Source organism: Mesocricetus auratus, unplaced genomic scaffold (genome assembly GCF_017639785.1).
Source record: "Mesocricetus auratus isolate SY011 unplaced genomic scaffold, BCM_Maur_2.0 Super-Scaffold_100027, whole genome shotgun sequence".
In the NCBI taxonomy this organism is placed as follows: domain Eukaryota; kingdom Metazoa; phylum Chordata; class Mammalia; order Rodentia; family Cricetidae; genus Mesocricetus; species Mesocricetus auratus.
In genome coordinates this window covers 22,599,308-22,624,921 of record NW_024429208.1, presented here as the reverse complement: position 1 = coordinate 22,624,921, position 25,614 = coordinate 22,599,308, and the positions used below count along the sequence as shown (strand labels likewise).

At 51.8% G+C, this 25,614-nt stretch overlaps 1 protein-coding gene across 13 annotated transcripts in view; it reads right to left on the bottom strand.

The window, feature by feature from the left end:
- The window catches only part of Col13a1 (collagen type XIII alpha 1 chain), a 133,488-nt gene that overhangs the window by 47,162 nt on the left and 60,712 nt on the right, over positions 1 to 25,614 (bottom strand). For 4 of the 13 annotated variants that reach the window (XM_021227616.2, XM_040732214.1, XM_021227619.2 and 1 more), the window contains exons 4-15: positions 24,996 to 25,022; positions 22,080 to 22,115; positions 19,320 to 19,346; positions 17,494 to 17,544; positions 10,373 to 10,408; positions 9,895 to 9,921; positions 9,700 to 9,726; positions 7,826 to 7,852; positions 7,704 to 7,730; positions 6,979 to 7,005; positions 4,043 to 4,108; positions 1,314 to 1,421 (exon numbers count right to left, since the gene is read on the bottom strand). In XM_021227616.2, the coding sequence (XP_021083275.1) occupies positions 1,314 to 1,421; positions 4,043 to 4,108; positions 6,979 to 7,005; positions 7,704 to 7,730; positions 7,826 to 7,852; positions 9,700 to 9,726; positions 9,895 to 9,921; positions 10,373 to 10,408; positions 17,494 to 17,544; positions 19,320 to 19,346; positions 22,080 to 22,115; positions 24,996 to 25,022 (486 nt within the window). Of the gene's footprint in view, positions 1 to 1,313; positions 1,422 to 4,042; positions 4,109 to 5,185; positions 5,243 to 6,978; positions 7,006 to 7,703; positions 7,731 to 7,825; positions 7,853 to 9,699; positions 9,727 to 9,894; positions 9,922 to 10,372; positions 10,409 to 17,493; positions 17,545 to 19,319; positions 19,347 to 22,079; positions 22,116 to 24,995; positions 25,023 to 25,614 lie in introns of all 13 variants that reach the window. The other 9 variants (XM_021227618.2, XM_021227626.2, XM_040732215.1 and 6 more) reach the window with 8 other exon arrangements.

Here is a 25,614-nt window from a genome sequence, read left to right as displayed (position 1 = left end):
AGGCTAGTATCTCTGATTGGAGCCATGTGGGCACTGTGGGCAACTGTGCTGTGCTCGCCCACTGGAAAGTATGTCAGTGGCCTGGGGCTAAATTGGCAATGTGGCTTAGTAAAGATCCTTTATCCACGTACCTCCTAATTTAGGCCCCTTGCTGGATAGCTGACCTTGCCCAGCAAAGCCCTGATCCTGCCTTTGGCCCTGAAGCCCTGAAGAAGAGCCCGTTGGCACCCCCTCTGCCTGGAGGTAACCACAGCAGCTGGCCATGATGAGTTGGTGTGGGTACAGGGGGCCGTGGGTACCAAGGGGGAGGCCAGGGGGTGGCTGGGTACTGTGGTCTTGGGCAGAGGTCTGGGCAATAAACTCGGGCTGGAGAAAACCAAGTTTAGGTCTAGTCTGTTTCCACTGGTATAAAAGACACTCAGGGTTTATTTTATAAACAACCCAAGAAAAAACAAGCAAACAAACAATACACCTAGCTGCCATGCGGAGAGGGAGAGACCAGTACTGGACCCAAGGGTGGTAGTTGGCAAAAGCAGTGAATTTGGGGCACTTTGGAGGCTTAGTGTGTCTCAATTTTCTAAATTCATTTCCTTCCAGTTTTTCTGGAAGCCTGAGGGAGGTGAGACCTCCCCACCGCCACACTGGAGTCCTGGAGGTGAAATTCTGCAAATAAGCCTTTTGGGGACCAACTGAGCCAGCCCTCCTAGCACAATGGGAGATTACAGCTGCCAGAGCTGCTGTCCAGTTCACAGGACCCCCCACGGCGTCTCAAGATGGTTAAATGTCAGAGCAGTCGAAGGGCCTGGGCATGAACTTGAGTGATTTTGATGTCACCTCTTTCAAGCTACTTGGAAGACTTCATCAGCACTGCACACATATATTTTTGCTGTGTTGTGGATGCGGAGGACCTGGTCTTGGCCAGGGTTTGGAAAATGAGTGAGCCGGGGGGTAGATCTGTCACTTGCAGGGGATGCCCATGGCACCCTCTTCCAGCAGTGGCACTACCAACCCTCAGGTCCCAGGAGGCAGGGCCCCCACTGACTGGGCAGCTTGTCTGGCAGGTGGTCCAGCAGCATGGATTCTGTATTTACCTTGAAAGACATAGACATCAGAGGCCACCCCCAGTACCTTGCCAGAACCCACTGCCCTGCAGCAGAATGGTAGAGTTGGGAGGGTAGACAGGCAAGCAGAGTCTTGGGCATGGGCTACCCATATTCAGGTCCTTGACAGAATGTTTCTGTCATTTTGGTCGCTATTCAAGGTTTAGAAGCTTCTGGAGACTTCTAGAGAGCAAGAAAGGGAGGGATACTTACAGGGGGCCCTATAGGCCCTGGCAGTCCTGGGTGTCCCAGAGGGCCACTTGGTCCTGGGGGGCCCGGTGGCCCTGGAGGCCCTTGGATGCCAGCCTGGCCTTGTTCCCCCTGCAGTCAGAGAAAACACGCATTAGAGAAAAGGTCTCAGAGCAGCAGTCAGCCCACCCCCCCACCGTGTGCCATGCATGTGTGGGGGCCTCTGTGGACCCTGCTGGGGGGCAGTGGGTGGATGGCGAGGGTAGTGATGGTGTGGTGGCGGTGATGGTGACTGCATGCGGGGCGAATGGCAGCGAGGAGAGGACCAAGGCATCAGGTTGCTGAGCTGTGGGGGCTTCCGGGGGTCTCCAGGGCAGAGGGCTTGGCAGTAGCGGCAGAGAGAGAGAGTGAGTGAGAGGCGACCCCTGGCCTGAACCCAGGCCCTGCTCCTGGCCTGGCCCCACGACTGAGCTCAGCCCAGGTGGTCTGCAGTCTGCCTCCACCACTCTCTTAATGTAGCGAGTTTGTCATGAGCCCTGGCCTCCCGGCTGCAGGATGGGAGCATGGGGTCCTTGTCTGCTGTCTTAGCGTTTGCTGGTTTTGATTATCTGTTCTAGGGGATCAAATGAGACCCTAGGTCAGAGGCCATGGGGTTTCGTCTGGCTCATCACCACTGGCTGAGCGGGGCTCCTCAGCCAACTCGTTGCTCTTTGGACGGGGCCTCCGGTACCATCTGCTAAACGCATCAGTCGGCACCAGCTCTTACGTAAGCTTCCCCTTTCCGCTAACTTGAGACCGCCTTGCATAACGTGCATCACCCATCAGATTTATCAATAGGAAACTGGTAAGCCTTCTCATTGGCCCATGATGGCTGACGGTATAAAACCCTAACCCCCCAGGGCCTCTGCAGCGGCCGTGAGGGCAACTCCTGCTGGCTGTGCTCTGGAAACTAGGTCAGGGCTGGCTGGATCTACTCCTGGACCCACTAGGGGAGTGATTCTCAACCTGTGGGTCATGACCCCTTTGGGAGTCACATATTCAGATATCTAGCATATCAGATATTTACATTGCAATTCATAGTAGTGGCAAAATTATAGTTATGAAGTAACAACAAAATAGTTTTATGGTTGGGGGTCACCACGACATGAGGAACTGTGTTAAAGGGTCTCAGCATTAGGAGGGCTGAGAACCACTGCTCTAGGGGCTTCCTCTGCCAACTGGAAATGCAGAAGACTATGACCCACAGGGAGCTGGGAAGCAGCTTACACGAGGTAACTGCATATGCATATGCACACGTGTGTGGAGGGCAGACATCAATCTTGGGTACCACTCCTCAGGGGATGTCCTCATAGGTGGCTTGGCCAGAGAGCCCCGGGACTCTCCTGTCTTTCCCATCCCAGGGCTGGATTACAAGTATGTGCCTGGAGGTCCAAACTCATGTCCTCCTGCTTGCCCAACAAGCATTTTACTGACCGAGGCACCCTTTGCAACCCATCAGGCAGTGTGCTTACAGTAGGAGCTAGAATGCAGCAAATGTCCGTCAAAGAGACAGGCTAGTGGAAGCAAGGTTACACAGTGACTGTGTTTATGTGCATGCGTGCATGTGTGTGTGTGTGTGTGTGTGTGTGTGTGTGTGAGGGGTGGGTATGTGTTCAGGAACACTAACTCAGCTTCCCTCAAGCAGGCCCTGTCTGCAGCAGGATGAGTGGCCTTGAATGGGCCTGGCCCTGCTCTGAGCTGCCAGCGGCCTCCTGAGCAACCCTTGGAGCCCTGGAGGCTCTCGAGGATTTGGTGGGGGTAATGCGATCCACAGCCTACAAGAATGGGCTGAATGCTTAATAGGCTGCGCATGTATCATGTGACTGTATTTTTAGCTGACCACTGGAGTGAGTTTTCAGCCTTATTCAGTCAGGTACTCGAGTATCCATGCTCCTAGGCTGTGGACTCACCAGGCAAGTAGCTCAAGGCCCTGCCACTCCCAGCTCCCCGGGGCCCTGGGGACACCTGGGCCACAGAAGGCAGATGAAGGGTAAGACAGGCTGCCTCTGGCCTCATGCGACCTCAGACAGCATGGGCAATGATGCTTTGTCCTTGGAGGCAGCAAGGCAGGAGATAGGAAAGGAGCTGTTCGCCTGTTGGTTGTGGGCCATGCCTCTCTAGAAAGACCCTTGTTCCTCACACCCAGGCTCTGAGGGGTCAGACTCAGCAGGCTGTGTGCCTGAGCAGGGAGACTGTGGGTCTAGGTGGCCCAGCCCTGGCTCTCAAGTCCACTTTGCCCTCTTGCTGCTCCTGTGACTGTGGGCGGGTTCATTCATTCCCTGAGGCTCGACTTCCCTGCACTATCATAGTCAAGGCGCCTGTTCTTACATCACACAGGAGGGAGCTGAGGCACACTGGGAACAGGCAGAGACCCTGGGTATAAATCCTTGCTCTGTGACCTCAGGCAGCTTATCGAACCTTTCTGAGCCTTTATTTCTGCATCTGCGCAATAGAGACAGTGGTGCGTAACTCTCGAACCACTGAAAGGCCTGAAAAGTGGATGCAGAGCGCCTGGTGGTGGCGGCGGTGTCAGGTGTCGTGCTGTGATGGGGCCTGTGTGCTGTGTATTTCCACTTTTATGGCATCACCGGGCCAATGTTTGCCTAATTTACTGCAACTGTTAGAAGCGGTTCTGGCATAGTGGGTAACCCCAGCTGCCCAGCCGCAACCCCAAGACTCGCCAAGCCCCTGGGAAAGCCCCACATGGTATCTACCTGAAAGGTCCGCCTTTTAATGACTGGGGGTGGAGCCAGCCTCACAGAATTGAGGAGAGGCAACAGCTGAGGAGAGAGACATGAGTTGGAAGGCCAGGGGGCCGAGGTCAGAGGTCGCAGGTATTCAGACCGATGGAGGAAGTCACCAAGAAGGCCAAGCGGAGAGAAGAGGAAGAGGGACGAGAGGTCAGTGTGAGCACAGCAGCAGGATAGATTTGGGTTGTGGGCGGGGCACCCCTGAGGCCCAGCTCGAGGGGCAGACACAATGCTCATCTTGCCTTTGGCAGCCTCAGCTGTCCTTTTGAAGGCATGGCCTCATAAACACCTTGCCTCAGCTCTGGCTACTGACTAGTAGCCTCCTTGACCTCCGGAAGAGGGGCTCTCCCTGGCCAGGGCCACTTCTGACACCATGCCAGGCCACTCGGGCCATGTGACACATCACCCCAACATTTCACTGCCCCACCCGGGGCCTGCCAGGTGGATAGTGGCTGCTGGGCTGAGCATGGGGAGCCACAGAGAGAGCTAAATTGGTGCGTGGAGCCAGGCTGGCGTGTGGTTCCTGTGGGTTCCTTTTTGGTAGGCTGAGAATGGCTGATGTCAGCGAATCTGAGGACCATGGTCAAGGGCAGCTAAGCCTGGTTCCTGGGGCTGAGCTGGCTGAGGGTGTGGCTTGTCAGGCACACACTAAGTACTGCCGAGGCCTCATTCTGTGGCTGGCATGCTCAGAAAAGATGTCGTGGGAATGGTCAACCACTTCTAGGGGGGACAGGCAGCCTATGATCTCATTATCGAACATCATTCTCATTTGGGGTAATTTCTGCTGCTTTTTGTCTCCCTGCTTGGCGAGGCTGAACTCGAGGAGAGGACCGGAAGGTTAGAACCCATATGAAGACAAGACTTTGGGGGATTAACCACATGTGTCTAAGGCCCCTGGGCTGAAATACACTCAGCTAGGGAATTAGGAGCCCCCCCCCGCCCGGGGGGGGCCCTTCGAGGTTAATCCTGCCGCACACAGGGGCAGCTGCCGCACACTGAGCCATGCAGAAACCCCATCCTCCCATGCTGGGGATGTGCAATGTTGAGCTCTGTGTCCAGGAAGTGTCTCAGCCAAGAGGGGCTGGAGTCCGTCTAGAACCGACAAACCTTTAGGGAAATTATCGGGTTGGCGCGCAGAGCTGCTAGAACGCCGATTGGGTACTCCTGGTTTGGGAGGCAAAGGGGGCAGCAGACATGGGGTCACATGGAGCAGGAGAGAGCCCACAGACCTCCTAGCAACCCTGCGGGACACCAGGGGACTTCCCACTCATTGCCTAGCCCCTTCCTTTGCTGCTGGACTAGCCAGGCTGGCCTGGAACCTGTCAGCACTCCTTCCTCTGCCCACCTCTTGGAAAGCCATCAGTCCCCCAGAGGCTCTCATGCTCTCTTTTCAGTCAACTTGCCTGCCAGTTGGGCCTTCAAGTCTCCTCTCATCCCTGCCTGACTGCAGTCCTTAGACTATTCTGGAACTTCCTGTCACTGTTCCATTCTCTGTTCTGGGGCAGGGGTGAGGGGCAGAGAGCCTGCCCTCCCCGACCTCAGCACCCCTGCAGACTCAATGACACACCGCTGAAGCGCTTGCAGCTGTGTTGTCTCTGTGCCAGGGGCTGCAGGCTTTCTTTTGGGTAACATAACCATCCTGCAAGCCCATCATTCCAAGTAAACACAGCGGGCTTTCTATTGTTGCGGCAGGATCAGGCTGGATGGAACAGAAGGGCCCTACAATCCCTGTAAAGGCCTGGGCCTTAAACTTATTCCTACCTCTTATACATCAAACCTAGCACAGACCCCCCCTCTGGTCCAAGGACCCAGAAGTCAGGGACTGGCATGGTTTTCTGTATCCTGGAAGCCTGGTAGAGGCTGTTCATGACAGCCACACCTTCCCAGAGACCCTGGAGAGTCAAGCACATTCTGAGCCTGGCTTGTGGTGGGGGTGGGAGGGTAGGGGGAGTGATGGGTTCTACCCGCTAAGCTCCACCCTGCCCAGCTGTAGTAGCAGCCAGGGCAATAGACAGTGCGTTTCTGGGTACACTGTGATCCCTATAGGTGAAAGGTCACCTAAGATGATCTTTATCATATTTGCTGCTCAGGCCTGGGCATGACAGGGGTGGTCTACAAGTTGTTTTACTGTGTCCCATCAGGGAGGAATCCAGGAGGAGCTCTGCCCTCCCATCTCCAGTAGGAGCTCTGCTGTCAGGGCACAAACAAGTATAAGGTTCATAGGGTTCTGTATGCTTAGAGGAAGCCAGGAAAAGACAGGGTCAGGAGGAATAGGGGAGGGACCATCTCAGTTCAGAAAACATCCCACCCCCACCATAATGCTCCTGCCGAGAAGGGTTTCCTGTGTTCCCAACAGGCAAGATGACACTGCCTCCAAGGATGCAGTGGCCAGATGATCTCCCCTCCTGGAGATGTGGGTCATCTGAAACCATGACTAACTCAAAAGTCCCTCATATTTGTCCAGGACTGCCAGACATGCAGACCACACACACGCACACACACACGCACAGCCTCTACATGTGTCTGCAAGAACAAGCACTCTCTCTCTCTCTCACCCCCCCCACATACACACCCCCACACTTACATACCCCCCATATCCCACAGGTCAGAGAAGCAACACCCAGAACCGTGTATGCCTCCTGGCCAATAGAAGGCAAAGTGACACACACATTCAAGACACTCTTGATACTTGTTCAGCAGACAAACAAGGTCATAGGAGTCTGGCTCCGTGCAAATGGACACAATGACCACCTGACACAGTGCTGAAAGCAGGTCACTGTTAGTTGTAGGGCGGAGCACACTGCACCTGACACACAGGAATGCAGGTGTCCCCCCTCCCCCAGAAATGACCAGGCTTCAGGATGGATCAAAGAGCACCCTTAGCTTGAAGCATCACTTACCCGGTGTGGGTACTCGCCACACTGACCCTAGGGAGGGGAGAGGAAGAGAGAGGCTTAGGTGGGATCTATACCCCCATAACACACCATGTATCTCCTCACCTGCTGGTGCTACTGTTCTGCTTTGGGCCCTCATTCTTTGCCTCTAGGTAACAGGAAGAACCCCTTAGAGCCTACCTGGAGGAATCTCCATGTGGTACAGAGATGGGACCCCACTACGTGCCGCCTCCCATCCCTGCCTGACTGCAGTCCTTAGACTATGCTGGAACTTCCTGTCACTGTTCCATGATGGTAGGATTAGGAATATGTCCAGCTCAGTTGTCAGCCCACACCCTGAGTTAGTACCCAATAGCCCTGATGGGGCCAACAGATTCTACAATGACTTGTGGCTAGCAGGGCTCTGGGACTACCTCCCCTAAACCAAGAATGCCAGGCACCTGAACCACTGTCCAGGGTAAACCTACCAATTTTGGTCAGAAAGTGAAGAAGACAGAGAATGTAGGAGGCCAGAAAAAAGTTAGGCCAGCAGGGTTCTAAGTTCATATCACAGAGTGAAGGAACCCCTTGGGATAGCAGGTGGACAGAGCCAAACTTAGGCAGGTCTTCAGACAATGGGAGAATGTCATTGTTTTCTCTTACATACTAGGTGTCTCTAAGGTGTCTTTATGGCTACTCTGACCCCTTTCTGCCTGATGGGTGCAGGTCTAGGAAGCCTCAACTGCACTTACCTTTTCTCCCTTTTGTCCCTGAGGGCCCTACAAAGAGAAGGAAATTACAGTGTCAGGGCTCAGATCCCAGGCCACATGGTCCCCAACCTCCCTGCTGGAGACATGAAAGATGAGCTACCAACCGGTTGTCCTCGGGGACCCACCAGGCCCTATGGAAGAAAACACGTGTGTCAGTGGGTGGGTAGATCAGAGACGCATGCCTGGTTGGGTTAAGACAGATATTGGACTTCTAGGCACTTCTCAAGACTGTCCCAAAGTCCTACAGGGCGGGACTGCCTATATCCAACTGTCTAAGGCAGTATAGCCTTATGTGCTAAGCCTCAGTGGGTGTGGCCAGTTGTTCCCTGTCCCCATCATTCATTCCTCCAGCCACGGACATCTCCCAGGCCCTCTGCATGGGAGGCTTGGGTGTTGGAGGATTCTACATCCTGCACCCAGGGTACCTCAGGAGACCCCAACACAGCCTGCTTCCTACTCTCCTGGCCACTGAAAGCCTTACGTTGTGGAATATTGTTTTAAGATGTGTTATGTTTGTTTATGCTGTGGGACACTGGTTTTTAATGATGCAAAGATGTGTTGCATTCTTGTATGTTGCATTTGTTTAACTCTGTGAAACTGTGTTACTTTGCCTGTCTGAAACACCTGATTGGTCTAGTAAAGAGCTGGACAGTCAATAGTGAAGCAGGAGAAAGGATAGGCGGGGCTGGCAGGCAGAGAGAATAAAGAGGAGGAAAAATCTGGGAAGAGAAGGGAGAAAAGGAGGAATATGCAAGGGCCCAGTCACCCAGCTACACAGCAAGCCACAGAGTAAGAAATAAAGAAAGGTATACAGAGTAAAGATAAGAGCTCAGAGGCAAAAGGAAGATGAGATAAATCAAGTTAAGAAAAGCTAGCTAGACACAAGCAAAGCTAAGGTCCTGCATTCGTAAGTAATAATAAGCCTCTGTGTGATTTATTTGGGAGATGGGTGGCAGGCATGCCCCGCCCCCCCACAAAGGGCAAAGAGTAAAAAACAACCAACAACAGGCTTGGGCATGGGTGGGGCAGGTCAGTGCTGCAGACACTGTGTATTGAGAGGCCTGTGGTATACAGGAAGCTGGGATGGACACCCGAATCCCTGTTCTGAGCTCCCTGGAAGGCACAAGGGGCCTTGGCATTTCTGTCAAGGTTGCATTATCGCTTAGTTCAAGGGAGGAGTAGGACTCGGGTGTCTGGCGAACTTTCAGGAGATTTTGCTAAAGCTCTGGTTGAGGAGACCCATGCTGATGTGCAGTTAAGAAAGCAGGGCAGACATGTGTGGGCTGAACCCTCTGGGCCAGGCTCTGAAGACCCTCACGGGTCCAAAGACAAAGGGGCTGACATCACCTCTGCCTCCCAGTGCCCAGAGAATGACAGTGTTGGGACATGGCTCAGGGTGGGATCATGGACAGCTAGCCATCCGCAGTCCAACACACTCTGAATCTGAACCCTTGCCTGAGCTTCTGGGCTCGCTGCTTGCCCTATGCTGACTAATGGGAACCACCTGAGTGCCAGCCTCTGGGTCCCTGGGCATCTGGGTGAGTGGCCTCAGTGTGGCAAGACGTATAGACGAGTCCTTTTCTTGCATCGGACTCAACTGCCTCTACCTTGAAACTAGGAAACCCTAAGAAGGTTCACAATAGTGGTAAAGCAGAGGGCCACCATCTCCTAGGGAACGTCCCACCGCCACCCCGAGAGCGCTGATGTTAGTGTGTTGGAAGAAAAACTCCACTTACGCAGTCTGGGAGTGTAAGCTAGTTACTAGCTGACCTACTAAGCTGTGTGGCACTGGCCAAGGGTGATACCCTGAATGTCTCCAGGGCAGGAGAAGGGCTTACCACTTCTCCCACAATGATGATCTAGGGTGGTGAGGAGTGTAACCTGGGTGACTGTGACAGGTGAGCTCTGTCCCTTTGTGAGAGTGAGACCAGCCTGGTTCCCCACCTGTCTTATAAAGGAAAGAAAGGAGGGGTCTTACCGTCTCCCCTTTAGGTCCCGGGCGGCCCTGGAAGGAAAAGGGTTTCATGTACATTGTTTAAACACTGAAGCCCTTACCCTGCCCGCTTTCTCAGTGTCACTTGTCACTCACTCAGGAGGGCCAGGAACCCCAGGTGAGTGAGCTGCGCAAAGCCCAACTCCTCAGAGGGTCTACTTACCCTAAGAGTCTACTTACCGGCTTGCCGTCAAGACCAATGGGACCCTGCAAAGAGAATGGACAGATGCAAAGGCCACATTTCCCAGGTCTCCTGCCCAGGAGGCAGCCCAGGAGGTCAGTGTGCTCCTTGAAAGCTAACGTTGGTCAGCACTGAGGTAGCTGCTTCCCCGGTCCTGTCCCTTAGGACCTATCTAGGCTCCATGGGCAAGGTTTAAAGGACACTCCAATGGCCACACTACAGCCACTTCTCTGGTTGGCCTCTCTTAGGTGTCTGACCAGAGGACATCAGTTTGCTTTCTGTGGCCCACATCCTGGTATCAAATGGGATGCATCGGCTGCAAGTTCACTCCCTAAGCTCCTGCCCCATTAAAGGTTGCAGAGCGGGTCCTTAGTAGCTAGAATCAGGAGGGAAAACGTGGTCTCAGGGATCATCTTGGTGATCTCAGCCAGGCCCAAGACCTTCCCATCTCTCCTAATCTGAGCCCTCTGTACTTACCGGAAATCCAGGGAAGCCTCGAGTGCCTGGCTGGCCCTGTGAAAACCAGAGCAGTGAGGATGAGTGAGGAGGGATGGAGCCAAGTCCATCCTTCGGGTTCATCTCTGTGCCCATCCCTGACTCTGTGTTATCGCCTGTGAGCTGGCGATGGGAGGATGGAAAGGACAGAAAGAAGAGTTCCTGCAGGGACCAAGCTGGGGAGAGGGAAGCAAGCAGGCAGCATGGGGGATACACCTTACTAAGAGGGCCCCTTGAGCCTTGCATGTAGATAGACAATAGACCAGTGGGACAGTCAGGACAGTGGAATTGCACAGAAATCCTGGACCAAATTTGGTCTGTTTTTTTTCGTTGTTGTTGTTTTTTAATTTATAGGCATTGCTCATGGCCACTAATCTAAGGATGACTTGGAAGTCTGCAGAACTCGACCTTCAAAACTGTATGTTTTCAGGCTAGAATGGGTCGGATTGCTCCTACTCTGCAGGTTTCTCCCAGTAGCTGGGCAATCTCTGGATTCCCTGTCTCTCGGAAGGAGAGACATCCAGGCTCATTTCTGTAGAGGTGCTGAGTGCCACCTGGTCACAGGCCAGTGGCTAATGGTCAGGATTCCCACCCAAGCAACACAGAACTGTGGTTGCAGGTCTGAGAGGCTAACCTCAGACCTGAGAGGGTAACCTCAGACCTGAGAGGGTAACAGAGAGCTGAGAAACCTGAAGCCCAGTCACTTCCCTCCACAGGATCCTGCAAGGGTTTCCCTGCCACTCATATCATTCAAGGCTCCAGCAAGATGGCTCGGCAGGTAAAAAACACTTGCCACAAAGCCTGATGACTTTAGTGTGATCCCTGGGATCTACACAGTGGAAGAGAAAACTGACTCCTGCAAGTTGTCAGTGTGCATGCTCACACGTGCACAAGCACACAGGCACCCAAATACATGTAATGAAAATTTGTGGGTTTTTTTTTTTGAGACAGGGTCTCACTCTATATCCCTGGATGTCCTGGAATTCACTTTGTAGACAAGGTTGGCCCCAAACTAACAGAGATCCATCTGCCCCTGCCTCGTAAGTGCTGGAATTAAAGGTGTGCGCCCATATACCTTCATCATTATTTTTTAAGATAAAGCCATCCTCTGGAGGGGTGAGCTCTTTGGGGTGTGGACAGGGTTACCGGGGACAGGTGAAGATATAAGGGAAAGAGAAAGCAAAAGTCCTCTCTCTTGGAAGCCGGCCATGCTTCTCATCTTCCCAGCTTGTGTGTAAGTGCTATCTCCTGTTAATAAAAACACTTGTTTCCCCATTACAATCCTCCATTCCATCCCTGTGACCTGGTTACCTCCCTCCCTGTCTCCTCTAGGCATCTGCTGTCTGCCCAAAACAGTGGCTTGCCTGCTTTTCTTGAAGCACATGCCAGCTCTCAGTTTGGGATCCCCTCAGCTTACATGGCAGAGCCTCTTTGCAAGTATGGACTGTTGGTTCTGGCAGGCTGAGTTCTAATGTAGCCTTCATCCACAACTGTGTGATGACAAGACACTGTCTAACCTCTATAAGCCTCAGTTTCCCTATCCCTAGAATGGGAATAACCATGTAATCTCATCAAGTCACATAACTATCACAAATTCTGCTTGTAATGTCTCTGGAAACAGAAGCTCCACCATTGGGCAAGTGTTGAATTAAGCTGACCAGAAGGGTACCAGAAACCAGCCAGACTGCTTGTGTTTATTGTATGCCTGTGTACATGTACATGTTGGTGCGTGCGTGCGTGTGTGTGTGTGTGTGTGTGTGTGTGTGTGTACATGCATGCATGTGTATGTCCATGTACATGCAGGTATGAACCTAGAGGCTAGAGTGCAATTGTCAAATGTCTTCCTCTAAAGGACATTGTGTCTCTTTGCTGAACCCAGCGCTCACTGATTTGGCTAGACTAGTGTCAGTGAGTTCCAGGGATCTTCCTGCCTTCATCTCTGGTGCTGTGGTTACAGACACGTGCCACAGTGCCTGGCTTTTAATGTGTATGATGGAGACCCAAACTCAGGTGCTCACTGCTCACAAGGCAAACACTACTCACTGAGCCATCTCCCCAGTGTTTTGGGATCCACGGAAATTCTAATCATCAAGGAGCAGTTCAAGAACAAGATCCTGTCCAGGGAACAATGTCTCTGGACTCATGTACCGTGACCCTGAAATATTTCCAGGCTCCCTGGATCCTTCCTGGATTCGTGCATGAAGGTATCCAGAGACCTCTGTACAGGTACCATGTCACCCATCTGGCCAGGTGGCATAGAACGCCCTTGCCATGTCAGGGTTGGGTGCTGGTCCACAGGAACTAACTAGCTGAAGTCAGCTGCAGGCTCAAGATGGACTTGGGGCAAGTGTCCAAAGCTAAGAAAGTGGTGACACCACTCATATGTCAGAGGGCTCTGGCCTCTGTCCTCTCAAGGATAAGGGTTGCTAAGAATAGGCCTAAGGAGAAACCCGGAAACTGTTGCAATGTTATCTCTGAAACCTCCCAATGTAAACTTTCTGTAACTGCTCTGAACACAGAGAGGCCAGAGGAAGAGGTCAGGAGAAAAGGGTTCCATGAAGCATCTTCATAGCAATCTCAGCTGATATTTACGTGGTTGGGATAATCACACGCTCTGCTAATTACAGTGCTGGCTCCGGTAAGCAGTGTGCATCCCTCCAAACCAGGGCCAAGCCCGGGACTAACCAGGGCTTTTTCAAGGATCTGGGGAGTAATGCTGTCATTGACCACATGGAAATGGGATTCTGCTTCCTGGAGAGAGGTTGGGCATGCAGAAGGCAATTGAGGAGTCTTACAACTGGACTGTAATTTACATCTCAATTTATGCTGAGCTTACGGCCTCTTCCAGTGTTTTCTGGTCATACTGATTCCAGGCTGGGAGGCTGGAGAGCTGGCTGTTTGAGGGAACGTATTATTATGGTGTATACTTGAATATGTTAGACTAGTATTATACATTATTTATGTAATATGTATTATGTAAAGAGTGTAAACAAGCAAATATATTTGACACAGGATCTATATTGCCCAGACTGGCCCTGAACTCCTGAGCTCAAGTGATTCGCTGTCTCAGCCTCCTGTAGCTGGGGTAGTAGGCTTCTCAATGCCTGGCGTATACTAATCTTTTCTGTAAGGTTGTTTATCTTTTCTGACCTGGTCTGAATAAAGCTATTTGTTAAGAACAGCTCCTTGCAAATACTACCTAACTCACCTTGTCTTTGAAGTGTTTATCATTGTCTTTGATTTGCAAGCCTAAAATTGTCATGTTTAGACAGACAAACTTTCCCTGTGGCTTTTGGGCTTTCTGCCACATTCAAAGAGGCCTTCTTACAAGGAATTATAGAACATGTGTTTATATTCTGCTCATATAGTTTATTGTTTATGTTTGAACTCTTAGTATTTTGTTGTTATTCTTTTGCTTAGATTTGGTTTTTCTGAGACAGGGTCTTATGTAGCCCAAGCTGCCTCAAATCTACCATATAGGTGAGGCTGGCCTTGAACTCCGATCCTCCAACCTCCATCTCCCAAGTGCTAATATTACAAGTGTGCACCATCATGGCCAGATTACATCGGACTATCTTACTCATTGACATCTGTCTTGATAGACCAGGCAGGATAGATTCTCTATCAAGAAAGAATCAGGGGATGGGGCCCTTGCTTCATACAACTGACACTGAATTTGATCCCTGGAACACATGGAAAGGTGGAAGGGGAGAGCGCACTCCATAAAGCTGTCCTCCGATCAACACGTGATGTGCATCACAGCAGGCATGCTCTCACACACACACACACACACACACACACACACACACACACACACATGCACGCACACACACACATGCACACACACAATCAAATTTTCTATCTGCCTCTTCCCACATGCCACAACACCCATTTCAGAACAATCTGCTTTCCCTTTCTCCTGTTAAATGACACTTTTGTCACAAATCAAATTCCCACAGGCGTTTGGTTTTGTTTCTGAACCTTCTTTTTTGTTCTAGCCATTTGTCTCAGTTGCCCTGTTCTTTTTTCCTAACGAAGTCATGAGCTTACTTTTCTTTTCCTCCTGAATGAACATTAGCATCTGAGTAGCCCTGTCAGTGTTCACCAGGATGAGGCACACATTAATTACATTTATGGATAAAGGATCTATATACGAAAAGGCAAAATAAGCTACATCCACCCACCCCTGAAATTCATCTTGCTCTGAGGCACCTTCCTTCCCCGGCAACATCTGCCCCTCCTCCTGGGGAGGGCACTGCCATGCACTGTGTGACTCAGAAGTGTGTGGTGACCAAGACTCCTTCTCTTTTCCACAATATATTTTGATTGTCACCAAAACACACCATGTCTACCTGCAACGGTGTGTGCAGGAGGAACACACACTCCGTGTGTGTGTGTGTGTGTGTGTGTGTGTGTGTGTGTGTGTGTGTACAGATGGATGGATGGACAGGCAGATAGATAAACAGATATAGATACAGCCTGTACCAGGGCATTTAAACAGCACTCACGGCCACTTCAATCAATGTGCTCCCACTGAGAACAGGGAGAGGCTGCCTCTGTGAGTTGTGTACTATTGTGTCCCTCATCCACTTACCACAACCCGAGGGACCCCACGGCCTTGGGATGCAGTTCCTGAACATCTTGTGGAGTCCTTCACACAAAGCCCTCGCTGCCCTCTCCAGCCTCATCCTTGCTTTCTCATTCAGTCCTTTTTCTAGATGCTTCTCCTAGCTAAGGAGCTTGGCACCCCTCCTGACCCCCCTTTCCTGGGTGGACTGTGTAAGACCTTGGATGTAGTTCAGTTATCCCTTCCTCCTAAAGCCTGTCCTTCCTGGACTGGTCTGATCCCAGCGCTTCCCTTCCTCGTGTCCTTACTACTTCCTGCTGGGGCACCGTTATCTGCACTGTCATGGCAAATGAGACTGCTATCATGGGCCTGGAGGGCAAGCGGGCAGAATCCCATCATCCTCCCCAAACCTGGAAGGCTCTAGGTTCCTGACAGACACTCAGCAGGTGTGTTTACCTGTGTGGGCAGCTCCTCCTGGGTGAGGGTGGAAGCTCGGGTCCTTCCTACAGGTCCCCAAAGAGCAGCTGGGAGCCCCTGTAGGGGACAGGCCCCTTGACATGTAGTCATCCTAGCTTGGCCATGACCTGCCTAGTACCTTGGGGTCTGGTCTCCCACTCTGTTTCACAGGGCTTCCATGAGGATACCCAGACACTAGATTCCAACTCCTCGTGCCACTGGAATGGGAGTCATCCTTCTACAAGTGTTTGAATATCCCCTTTTGCTTGGACTCTTGATCAGCCTCCAGCAGAGTGGACAGGTGGCCCTTCAGAATGGCAAGGGTAGAGCTAGGGTAGTGGTGGCACATGCCTTTAGTTCCAGTGCTTGGGAGGCAGAGAGATGTGGATCTCTGGGCTCCAGGACAGCCAAGGCTACACATAGAAACCCTGTCTCAAAAAACCAAACAACAGAACTTAGTTCTATAATAGCCAAAGCTATTACACAGAGAAACCCTGTCTTGAAAAACCAAAAAAGTATGGCAAGGCTGGTTCTGATGAGCAGTATTTATTCTGGGTCCTTACTGACAGAGTGGAAAGCCACATGTCCCCATGTCTCCACCTGCCACCTAAGGCTTGCCTACTTGGACCTCCGCCCTTAATGTCTGTCTGTTTCCTGCTTCCACAGCCTGGTGCAGCAGGCGCAGCTGAGGGGCGGCCTGGTGTCTGGTAAGGACTCAGGGTTGTGTGGCCTTCTGGCTGATGATCAGTGGCCAATGTCAGAGGACTCTGGGCACGGTCAGGACACCAAGTGTCACAAAACCAATGGAGGTACCAACAAGGACCATCATCTTCCCCTCAAGGAGAAGACCCTTTATGGACAGTGACACTGCCAGCTGGAAGGGGCTGGGGCAAAATCTCACTGATCACTTATGGGCCTGGTAGCCAATGTGGGCACGAGATTCCCAGGTTCCTCCTGTGGTGTGCTGAGGTGTGGAGGAAAGACATCTCCTGCCTGTTCTGGAGACCTAGCACGCGGTTAGTGCCTGTGAATTAGTCACTGTGACTTCTTGTTCCTCTATTCCAGCAGGTCGCAAACCTTTTGGGGATTGCATACCAGATAGCTTGCATACCAGATATTTCCATTACTATCCTTAAGAGTAGCATAATTACAGTTATGTAGCAGCAACAAAACAATTTTATGGCTGGGGAGGTCACCACAGCATGAGGAACTCTATTAAAGGGTGGCAGCGTTAGGAAGGTTGGGAATGACTGCTCTATTCTCTGTACTGTCCCACTGTCCCACCCTCTCATTGTGTCCCCTGTCCCCCCCCCCCCCATCATATGGCAGGTTCCTCATCAGGGGAAGGAAGGTCCATGACCACACAGGACCCTGGTCAAACCCCTTCTCCTCTATGAACCCATTTCCTCTTCAGAGAGGCTGTGCTGGATGATGCTGGCCCCTCCCTGACACTGGCTCCATTGAAGCTGTGTGAGTGGGTACCTTGGACCCCGCTCCTCCTCCTACCCAGAGCTGTGCTATCTTGCCGAATCCATCACCCACATGCTAGGCAGTCCCTAAGGAAGCAAGTCAGAGGGAGGTCAGGAGGTGCGTGTTAACTCCCAGGACCTGGTATTGACAGTGAGAAGGAATGTTGGAGCATTGGGGGGGGGGGGGTTAGGGCTTCATTAGAACCAGGAGTGGGTGCTGGGGTCAGTGAACCCGGACTGTGTCATCGTCTCCTGATTTGGGGAAGCAGGGATTAGTTCCAAAGAAAGCTGGGGCACCCACTCAGGGCAGGCAGCACTCTTCCCTGATGTAAACAACAGCAGCCACCTCTCCTGCCTCCCAGCTGCTGGAGTTTTGTGGTCAGAGGCTAGGCCCTGCAGCCCTCCTGGGAGGCAGTAATTTAGGTATATTTAGTCACCCCACCTTCTTTAACATCAACAGCAAAGCTGAAGACCAACAGGGCTGACCACAACGCCGTATGGGATGGCCACACCCGGAGGCCTGTGCCAAGGCTCACCCTTATCCCCCCACAAAAAAACTCTCTTCATTAACATTCCCAACCCACATCCCCAAAAGAACAGCAACAACTTACAGGGGGGCCTCGAGGCCCGATGATGGACATTCCCGCATCTCCAGGAGCACCCTGTTGGGAGACAGAGGATGGGTGGAAGGGTAGACAGAGGGGGAAGCAGCAAAAGGATGCAAAAGGGGGTGGGGGAGCTGGCATTTGGGAGAGGGAATGCTACCCCATGGACCGAAGGGAAGCCAGAGATCAGTTGGAAACAGGGAGCCCAAAGATGATGATGAGAACATCCTAGGGGACTTGAGAAGGCCAGTAAGTAGGAAGCAGCAGAATGAAGATACGTGGGTGGGAGGGGACAATGGGCTCAGAAGTGCAGAGAGCAGGATCCACGATGCTGAGGGGCAGGAGGGAGACACAGGGAAAGGTGGCTCAGCAGTGACATTCCACCTGCTTCACCAGGCAGCACACCCTGCTGTTAAACAGGAGTTACAAGAACAGGGGGTCAGGACGTACAACACCCTGGCTATATGGGCCCAGCAGCCTTGAGCCCAAAGGCTGGGTGTCCCAGAGAATACCACAGAAGGACGAAGGCTGAGCTCAGCGCTGAGCCCCTACAGCATGTCCTGGAGCTACTTGGCTGAGAGTCCTGGGTGATAAATACAGGGTGTGTAGGTGAAGGGGTCCCCACCAGGAGTCCATAGCAAAGGCAGGAGGGGAATGAAGAAAAAGCCCAGGACCCGGAGTTAAAGTCATGGCAGCTTTCTGAGCTCACACTACGCCTCTGAGCGCTGGCGCTTCGGATGTTCTGCAGTCCTTGTGTGCAAGGGATTTGTTAAAAGTCCTACCTCACACACGGGCAGCAGTGATTTCAAGCCAGTAACTGTAGTATTGTGAAGTGGTAGGCATGGGTTAGGGCAAAATGCATGCTTTGAAGGGAAACACTGCTCTTTAGCAGCTGTGTGATTTGGGGCAAGCTAATTAACCTCTCTGTTCATTTCCTAAACTATGGCAGGGAAAAAAACAGCGCCTATTAATAGTTGGAATATGGAAAATCCATGGGCGAATACTGGAAAGTGCTTAATCAAAAGCACCGAGTGGTCTGAGGTAGGTGATGTGTCTGTCTCTCCTTGGCAGTTTCATCCTCTGATTGGATGGGACTAACAGTCTTGTTCCGTTTGGGAGACTGCCCAGCCCTATGGTCAGTAGCCTCAGCCTTGGAGTCACAGCACACAGGGCTGCTCTCCAGCTCTGTCACCTTCTAGCTGTGTGACTATGGGCATTTAACTTTCCTTTTCTGTGTCTAGTCACAGAGAAATAGTAAAGCTTCCAGGTAGGGCTGTCAGCATTAACTTGGCCAGTAGGAACAAGAACACTTACAGAGTTCCTGAGGTTGGAGTGTGCCAGACCTTGGGGCAGCTATTACTGTTAGCATTTGTTGTTATGTTGGGTATAGGATACTCTGTTGCAGAAACAGTCTCTGTGTGTGTGTGGGGGGGTGATGGAGGAGAAGATGGGCACCCACCACACCGCTCCTTCAGGATCTCTTCCCCCGCCCATGCTTCCCCCTATTCCAGAACTACTGGCTTCTCGGGCAGGGTGGAAGGTCCTCTCTGTGACTCTGGGGCCCTCCCTGAGCACTACCAGCTACACAGCAATGACAAGCCGGTCTTTTCCTTCAGGGTGGGGGTGGGGTGACAGTCCACAGCTAGGAACCAGAGCAATGGGATCCATCACATGTTGTTACTGCAAGTTAGGGCAGACTCACTGAAGTGGGACAGCTGGGATCTTGCCCAGGAATCCCAGGGCTCCACACCAGGATACGGAGGATGTTAGTCTGAAAGCCTCCAGTAAGAGACAAGACTGGGATAAAGGTGGAGGGGGCAGCAAGGACTCACCTTCTCGCCTGGTTGACCTTTGACACCCTGGGCAGGGGGCCCCACAAAACATAGGGCATGGGGTAGATGGGGGGCATGGAGAGACAAAAAAAGAGGATGAGAGACAGACACTGACACAAGGATCCGTGTTAACGGCACAGCAACTGAACAAAAGAAATCACCATGAAATAAGAAACACAGCACAACAAAACACAGATGCAGACACGCGACAGCCATCCCAGCCAGCAAGCATGGCCAGCTGCTCTACATCATTAGGAGAGAAACAGGGGACCCTGTCCAAGTGCTGTGTGCACACTGTGAGAGAGAGAGAGAGAGAGAGAGAGAGAGAGAGAGAGAGAGAGAGAGAGAGAGAGAGAGAGAGAGAGCAATGGGCAGGGCTGGGAAGAAGTTCCCAAGGCCCATGATTGGACTCGGTGGTAGGATGCTTGCCTCATAAACTCAAAGCCCTGTATTCAATCACCAGTACTCAAAAAATGGCGGCAGTGGTTGGAAGCAGTAAGCATAAATTCTGCAAGGATGGAAGATGAGTCGGTATACACAGAAAGCTGAATGCCCAGCCCTTGTGGCTACAATGGCCAACGGACAGACAGCTTCAATTTACTCAGCTCCAAATAGACCAGTGGCACCACCTCTGGCGAAGCATGGGAATGACCCAGGAATTTCACACCTACTGGTCATTGGACACACCAGTCCTTATCAAGTAGCTTGTGCCAGGACCCCTAGTGAGCAGCCAAATGGGCCATCCCACATTGAAAATAGCACCAGCAGTGAGAAGCTACAAAGTGGCTGGAATGGAGATTTGCCCAGGGGGTAGGAGGCTTCCGGAGGCTCCCCTACCTCACCCCATTGCCACCAAGCAGGAAGCTCTGCTGGGGGGGGGGCAAGAAGGAGTAGCCGGAAGTACATTTTGCACTCAGCAGGACTTCCTGCAGGCCAGCTGCTGCACCCAGGGGGAAAAGGAGCAAGGACTAAGAGGAGCAAAGACTGTAGGAGAGTTGGCTTGGGTACAGGATCAACCCCGCCCCCTTCCTGGGTAGATTTTACCCATAAAATGGGATCTTTATAGCTGGAGCTTCACTTAGGTGCATCCAACACAATGCCTTCTGGAAGGATGAAAGGGTAATGTCTCACTTCTGAATGGGATCCACATACGGATCAAGTGTCTAATGGGTAGACTGACGGAGCAGAACCACAGGGCAGGCAAAATGCCCAGTGTCGTGATCCAGAATCAGTGTGAGGACTCGATGGAGGGGACCTGGACTCCCACACTCCGACAGGCCTTGGTAGCCTTCTGATACTGAAGAATGGCACAACGCTGTTTGTACCCACTGACTGTTTTCCCACTCTTCCTGGGTACCAAGTCCTGTTGACTGTGTGTGTTGGGGGTAGTGGTGGTGGTGAGGGGGCAGTGGACAAAAGCTTTGAGGTTGCTGAGGTCCCCATGAGATAGCACTTTGAGAAACCCTATGCCAAGAACCTGGTAAATGTTGGGCAAAATGGCATTGACTAATACGACTCCTGGCACCATGGAAATGGCCTCACAGCTCAGGTGGCAAGGACCACCTGTACTGAACTCTAGAATGTTCCAGGCCTCTGGGGCATCAGTTTAAAGCCAGTCCCTCCTTTCAGTTATGATATGATGGAAGGACTGGCAATGTCAAGGGCCCAAATGTGAAGCCTGGTTGCCTGTGCTCAAGTAGCTGCGTACTCACTTCCTAGCGAGCAACCTTGAGAAAGACATTAACCTTCCAAACCTCCACAGTACCGGGGTTGTGGTGGAGATTATGCCTCCCCACATGCAGTTCTCTCAAGGATTGAGTGAGCTGATATGTGAAGGCTCTTTGGCATGATGTCAGCACTAGCAGGAGTTGCCTAAGCTTTGGGTACCCCAACTCCATGCTTGCTCCGGCCATGCAAATTCACACCCAGATGTCACAGTCATGCTTCAGGCCAACAGCATCACAGAGATGAGAGTCCCAGGCAAAGCCAGCAATGATGGCGGTGGGAGCGCCCTGGAGGTGAAGGCTGATGCTGGTGGGTAGTTAGCAGTCAGATGAGGAGGGCAGCCCTGACTATGGATGTACTGGCTACACCCTAGTTCAGAACGCCCTTCACTACCTTAGAGTTCTGTCTTTTAGACCCTGGAGACCTCCTCCCATGGCTGACAGGACAACCCAGGTGCCAGGGACTCAACGCCTGGATCCAGCCTTCTCCTGTCTTCTGCCCAACCACTCTCATGCCCCTTGATCTCTTTCATCACTTTTCACAAAGGAGATGTTAACTGTATTCACCTTTATGAGGACCTAGGGGAAGCCCGGAACCAAGCCCTGTCTTTAGAACCTCTGAGTGTAGGGTCCATTTGTAAAGGACACCCACGGGAGGCAGTGGTGGCTCTGAGGATGGTTGCAGGGACAGCTAGTGCCTTGGGATACTTAGATATCACTCCACCCACCCCCTGCGTGTTCAGCAATTTTCTTGTACTTTTTTTCCTCTGCTGTCCAGTGGGCTGCAGAGTACTTAGTCCCTGCATCTCTAAGAACAGACTCTAGGCTCTCAGGAGGTGGTAGAAACACTGGTATACATGGAGCCTTATGCTGTGTGGTACAGATGGAGACTGGAATAAGATGTCTTCCCCTCTGTTTCCTGGGCCCTCCTGAAGTTGCCCCGGGCAGCACTTCATCATGCATGGAGGACAAGCCAGCATGGAGGAGCAAGCAATGTCCCGCCCCACCCCCAGCAGGGACACGTGGGCCAACTCACCACACGTCCAGGCATCCCAATGGCACCCTTGTCTCCCTGATGAAGGAGGTGGAAACAGTCAAGGTGGTTGCCACCTGCCAGAGAGTCCCATGTGCTTGTGCACCCTTGGCTTGGGGACACAGCTAGGCAGCTTTGTTGGGGCAGCTGGGACATCAAGTGTCACATGGATGTCACATGAACTTCCCAGGAGACTCCACTAACTGGTGTCAGGACCTCCATGCCTGGATGGAGCCAGACTCCTCATCTCTCACCTATGGCTTTCTGCACTCAAGTGTGGGGCTACAGAATAAAGGCTATGGCGGGAGGAGGTCATCGGCCTGGGCCTCGGGTTCCTTACGTGTCTCCAAGCCCTCTTCTCCCTTAGGCTTGCATCGCTGCAGCCCATCAGGGATAATCAAAATGGACCTAGGATCATCACCTGTGATTGAAGGCATGCACCAAGACAGAAGGGCAAATGTCTTCCCTGGGTCTGGGTCTGTCAGAGCCAGGGAAGCAATGCCCATGTTCTCGCACATCTCCTGCTCTGGCGTTGTGCCCTGCCCCCTCTCCTCACAGGCTGCTCCAGCATGTGGAGTCACATGCTTTGTCTTGTAGCCAGGGTTACATCCTCTAGCTCTGGAAATCTGCTTACGAAGTTTCATTTGTTCCCCTTTCAGTAGAGAATATTTTTTTGTAATCATAGGCATGCAGACATCATAAAAATCTGGGGGTGGGGCCTCAAAGGATGAGGAGCAACAGGGTACAGAAGATGACGTCCAGCCTTCTGGACAGAAGATTGCCTGAAATTCCCCTGGTGTATTTGTGTGTGTGTGTGTGCGCGCGCGTGTGTGGGGGGGCTTCTGGGGTGACTCTTGATCTGCTGATCCCGAAGAGGCAACCACAGAGACAAGATGCCTCCAGGGACAAGCGTCATCCCAAGACACATGTGGGACACACAAGAATGCTGTCAGTTCCTGTTAGGCTTACACTGTCAAGATCAAGGACATCTATGAGCAAAGCACTCTGCCTCCTCGAGGAGTGGTACAGTGCTGGTTGTAAGCCCTGACTGCTTCCCCATTCTCCCTGAGCACCAGCCTCACTGAGTGGGAGACGGGGGATGAAAGCTTTGAGGCTGTGAGGCCCCCAGGAGACGCTCCTGCCTTAGGCCAAGACCATTGGTGAATGTTGGGCAAGCAGCATGGACTAAACAAAGTGGAAGCCCACAACCCCGTGGTTTTATATGCATGTTTACCCTTCCTGTCCTTTATAGCCTAAAGAAGGGCCAGCACGTGGGCACCTGCTAGTGGGTGTCCTCACAACCCTTCACATGGAAGCTCAGACCCTCAACCAGTGACTCTGCCCCTCCCACCGAGGACACACCAGGCCTGTGACTGTTGTCAGCTCTGACTCTGGTGACCTCACAGTCCACTCATGCTTGGGCTCTTGAATGATATTCCAGGGTGTGTGGGTCTTGGATTATTTTTCCTTTCTTTTGGAAAATAATGTTCTTTGCAGCCCTGTCCATGAAATGTTCGGGTTAGGGACAAACATGGAAAGGCCAGTGACTGGAAACTCATTAGCATACTCTGCTCTGAGAATCGCCCCCTTAGGTCTTTTAAAGTTGTAAAAAAAAGAGCCTGCCTACATTCCTCTCAGTCACCTGACCATCCCCGTTTAGATTTCATAGGGACCAAGTCACCCGTCTTGCTGAGCTACAGCTCTGGGAGAATTTCAGATTTTGAGGCTGGGCGTTCTTCCATGTGTACTTGACTAACAAAAGTTACTGGCCATGGATTGATTCTAGAAGCTGCTGAATTAGTCAAAAAATTATAATTCATACCCAAAAGGTTCTAGAATCCAATGGAAGTGGCATTTAGCAAATGACAGGGAAGACAAGGAATCAAAAGTACCCCCTGCAAGTCCTCCTTCCCTGCATCCCTCCCATTCCTGGCCTGAACGCTTCCTCCCTGTCTAAGTACTCCAAAAACCCTTCTACGCTTTACTTAACACCCTAGATGGCTACAGTATCTTGCCTGAGCCACTCCCTGCTCCAAAGCCCATGGTATCCATATTCAGTCCTCATCTCATTTATCTAACAGATAAATCTCTTAGAAAACTTTAAAGATGGTGCTCAAATAAATGTGGCATGGGCTACAAGAAAGTGCAGTGCTCAGTGGGGTGTGATAATCTGATAATTCACTAACAATCCACTACTGGGAAACCTGGACAGATTGAGCGATGCAATTTCCTGAACCTGAGCCTTTGTCTTCCAATCACTAAAATGGATTGGAAATACACACTTCTCTGAGCTGTTACTATTTTTCTTGGCCGGGATGCTCAGAATTCTCGGCATCTATTAAAGCTCTGGGATGTGATGGTTATTCAGGTGACTCCTACACCCTTTTGTACAAAGTCCTTGTCATTTCTCAGCCTTCTAATGGCAACTGGGGAGAAATGAAGGTTTTTGAGTTCACCCTTCATCAGAGGGCCCAGGAAAACTAGAACAGTTGTTTGAATGTCATCTGTTGTGAAAGAGGATGGTAACGACCCAGGGGTTGACCAGTTGTCCCAGACTCCCATTACAAAACTATTCATCTTGATTTAACTTCTGAGTTGGGAGGACCTGCTGCTGGGCCTGCCTGCATAATACCTTAGGAGGGTTGCAAAAATTATAGCCATAGACCCCAGATATTCTCCAGTGTTCCAAGGCAGAGGGCATGGGAATGGTTTTACCCTCAGTTGCAGACTAAAGAGTCCAGAGGGAGGTCACACTCAGAGAATTGTGATAACTGGCCACCCAACACAGCCAGTCAACAGACTGAGAAAGACTGAGTGATGGGGGCAGGAGTGTGGCTCAGTGAGAGAGTACTTCAAACATGCTCTATCCCCAGTGCCCATATGAAAAGGAGGCAGAGAGAAAAGAAGTACATTACTTACAGGGAGTCCAGGTCTTCCAGTGGGGCCCTGAAATAAAGAGGTGGAGAGTGAACTTGACACAGGTCAGAATCATCAATAGTTAATGGGATAACATTGCCCCAATCAGCTGTGACCTCAGGGAAGGCTCCTGTACTCTCGGAGCTTGTTTGATATCAAACCCGGGATGGGACTTCATTTCTGTCATCCATCCATCCATCCATCAAATCAAGTAACCAGGACCTCCTATATGCTAGGCCCAGGACTAGGACAGGAAACAGAAAGATGATATATCCCTTCCCACGTCTCAAGGGTCACCAGGGCTTCCCCTCTCACTAGCATACCCCTGTCTCTTAGCCCTCTGTCTGGTTCCTTGTGGTTCTCTGGGCACCACTCCTGCCCATTGGCCCTGACTGAGAAAAGGTAGGGATGAGAGATAGTCAGGGTTCCATGTTCCCTGTTCCACTGCATAGGAGAAGCCAGGGTGATGGTAGAGTCTGCCATCTGCTATGATGCCCCTGTTGCACAGGCCATATCCATACCTATGACATGGGGCCAGAGAAGGGGAAAACCCACAGAGGATCATGAGGGAGACAGTGGGGCTTGCTTTGATGCGTGAGACCACATAAGATCATCTACTCTG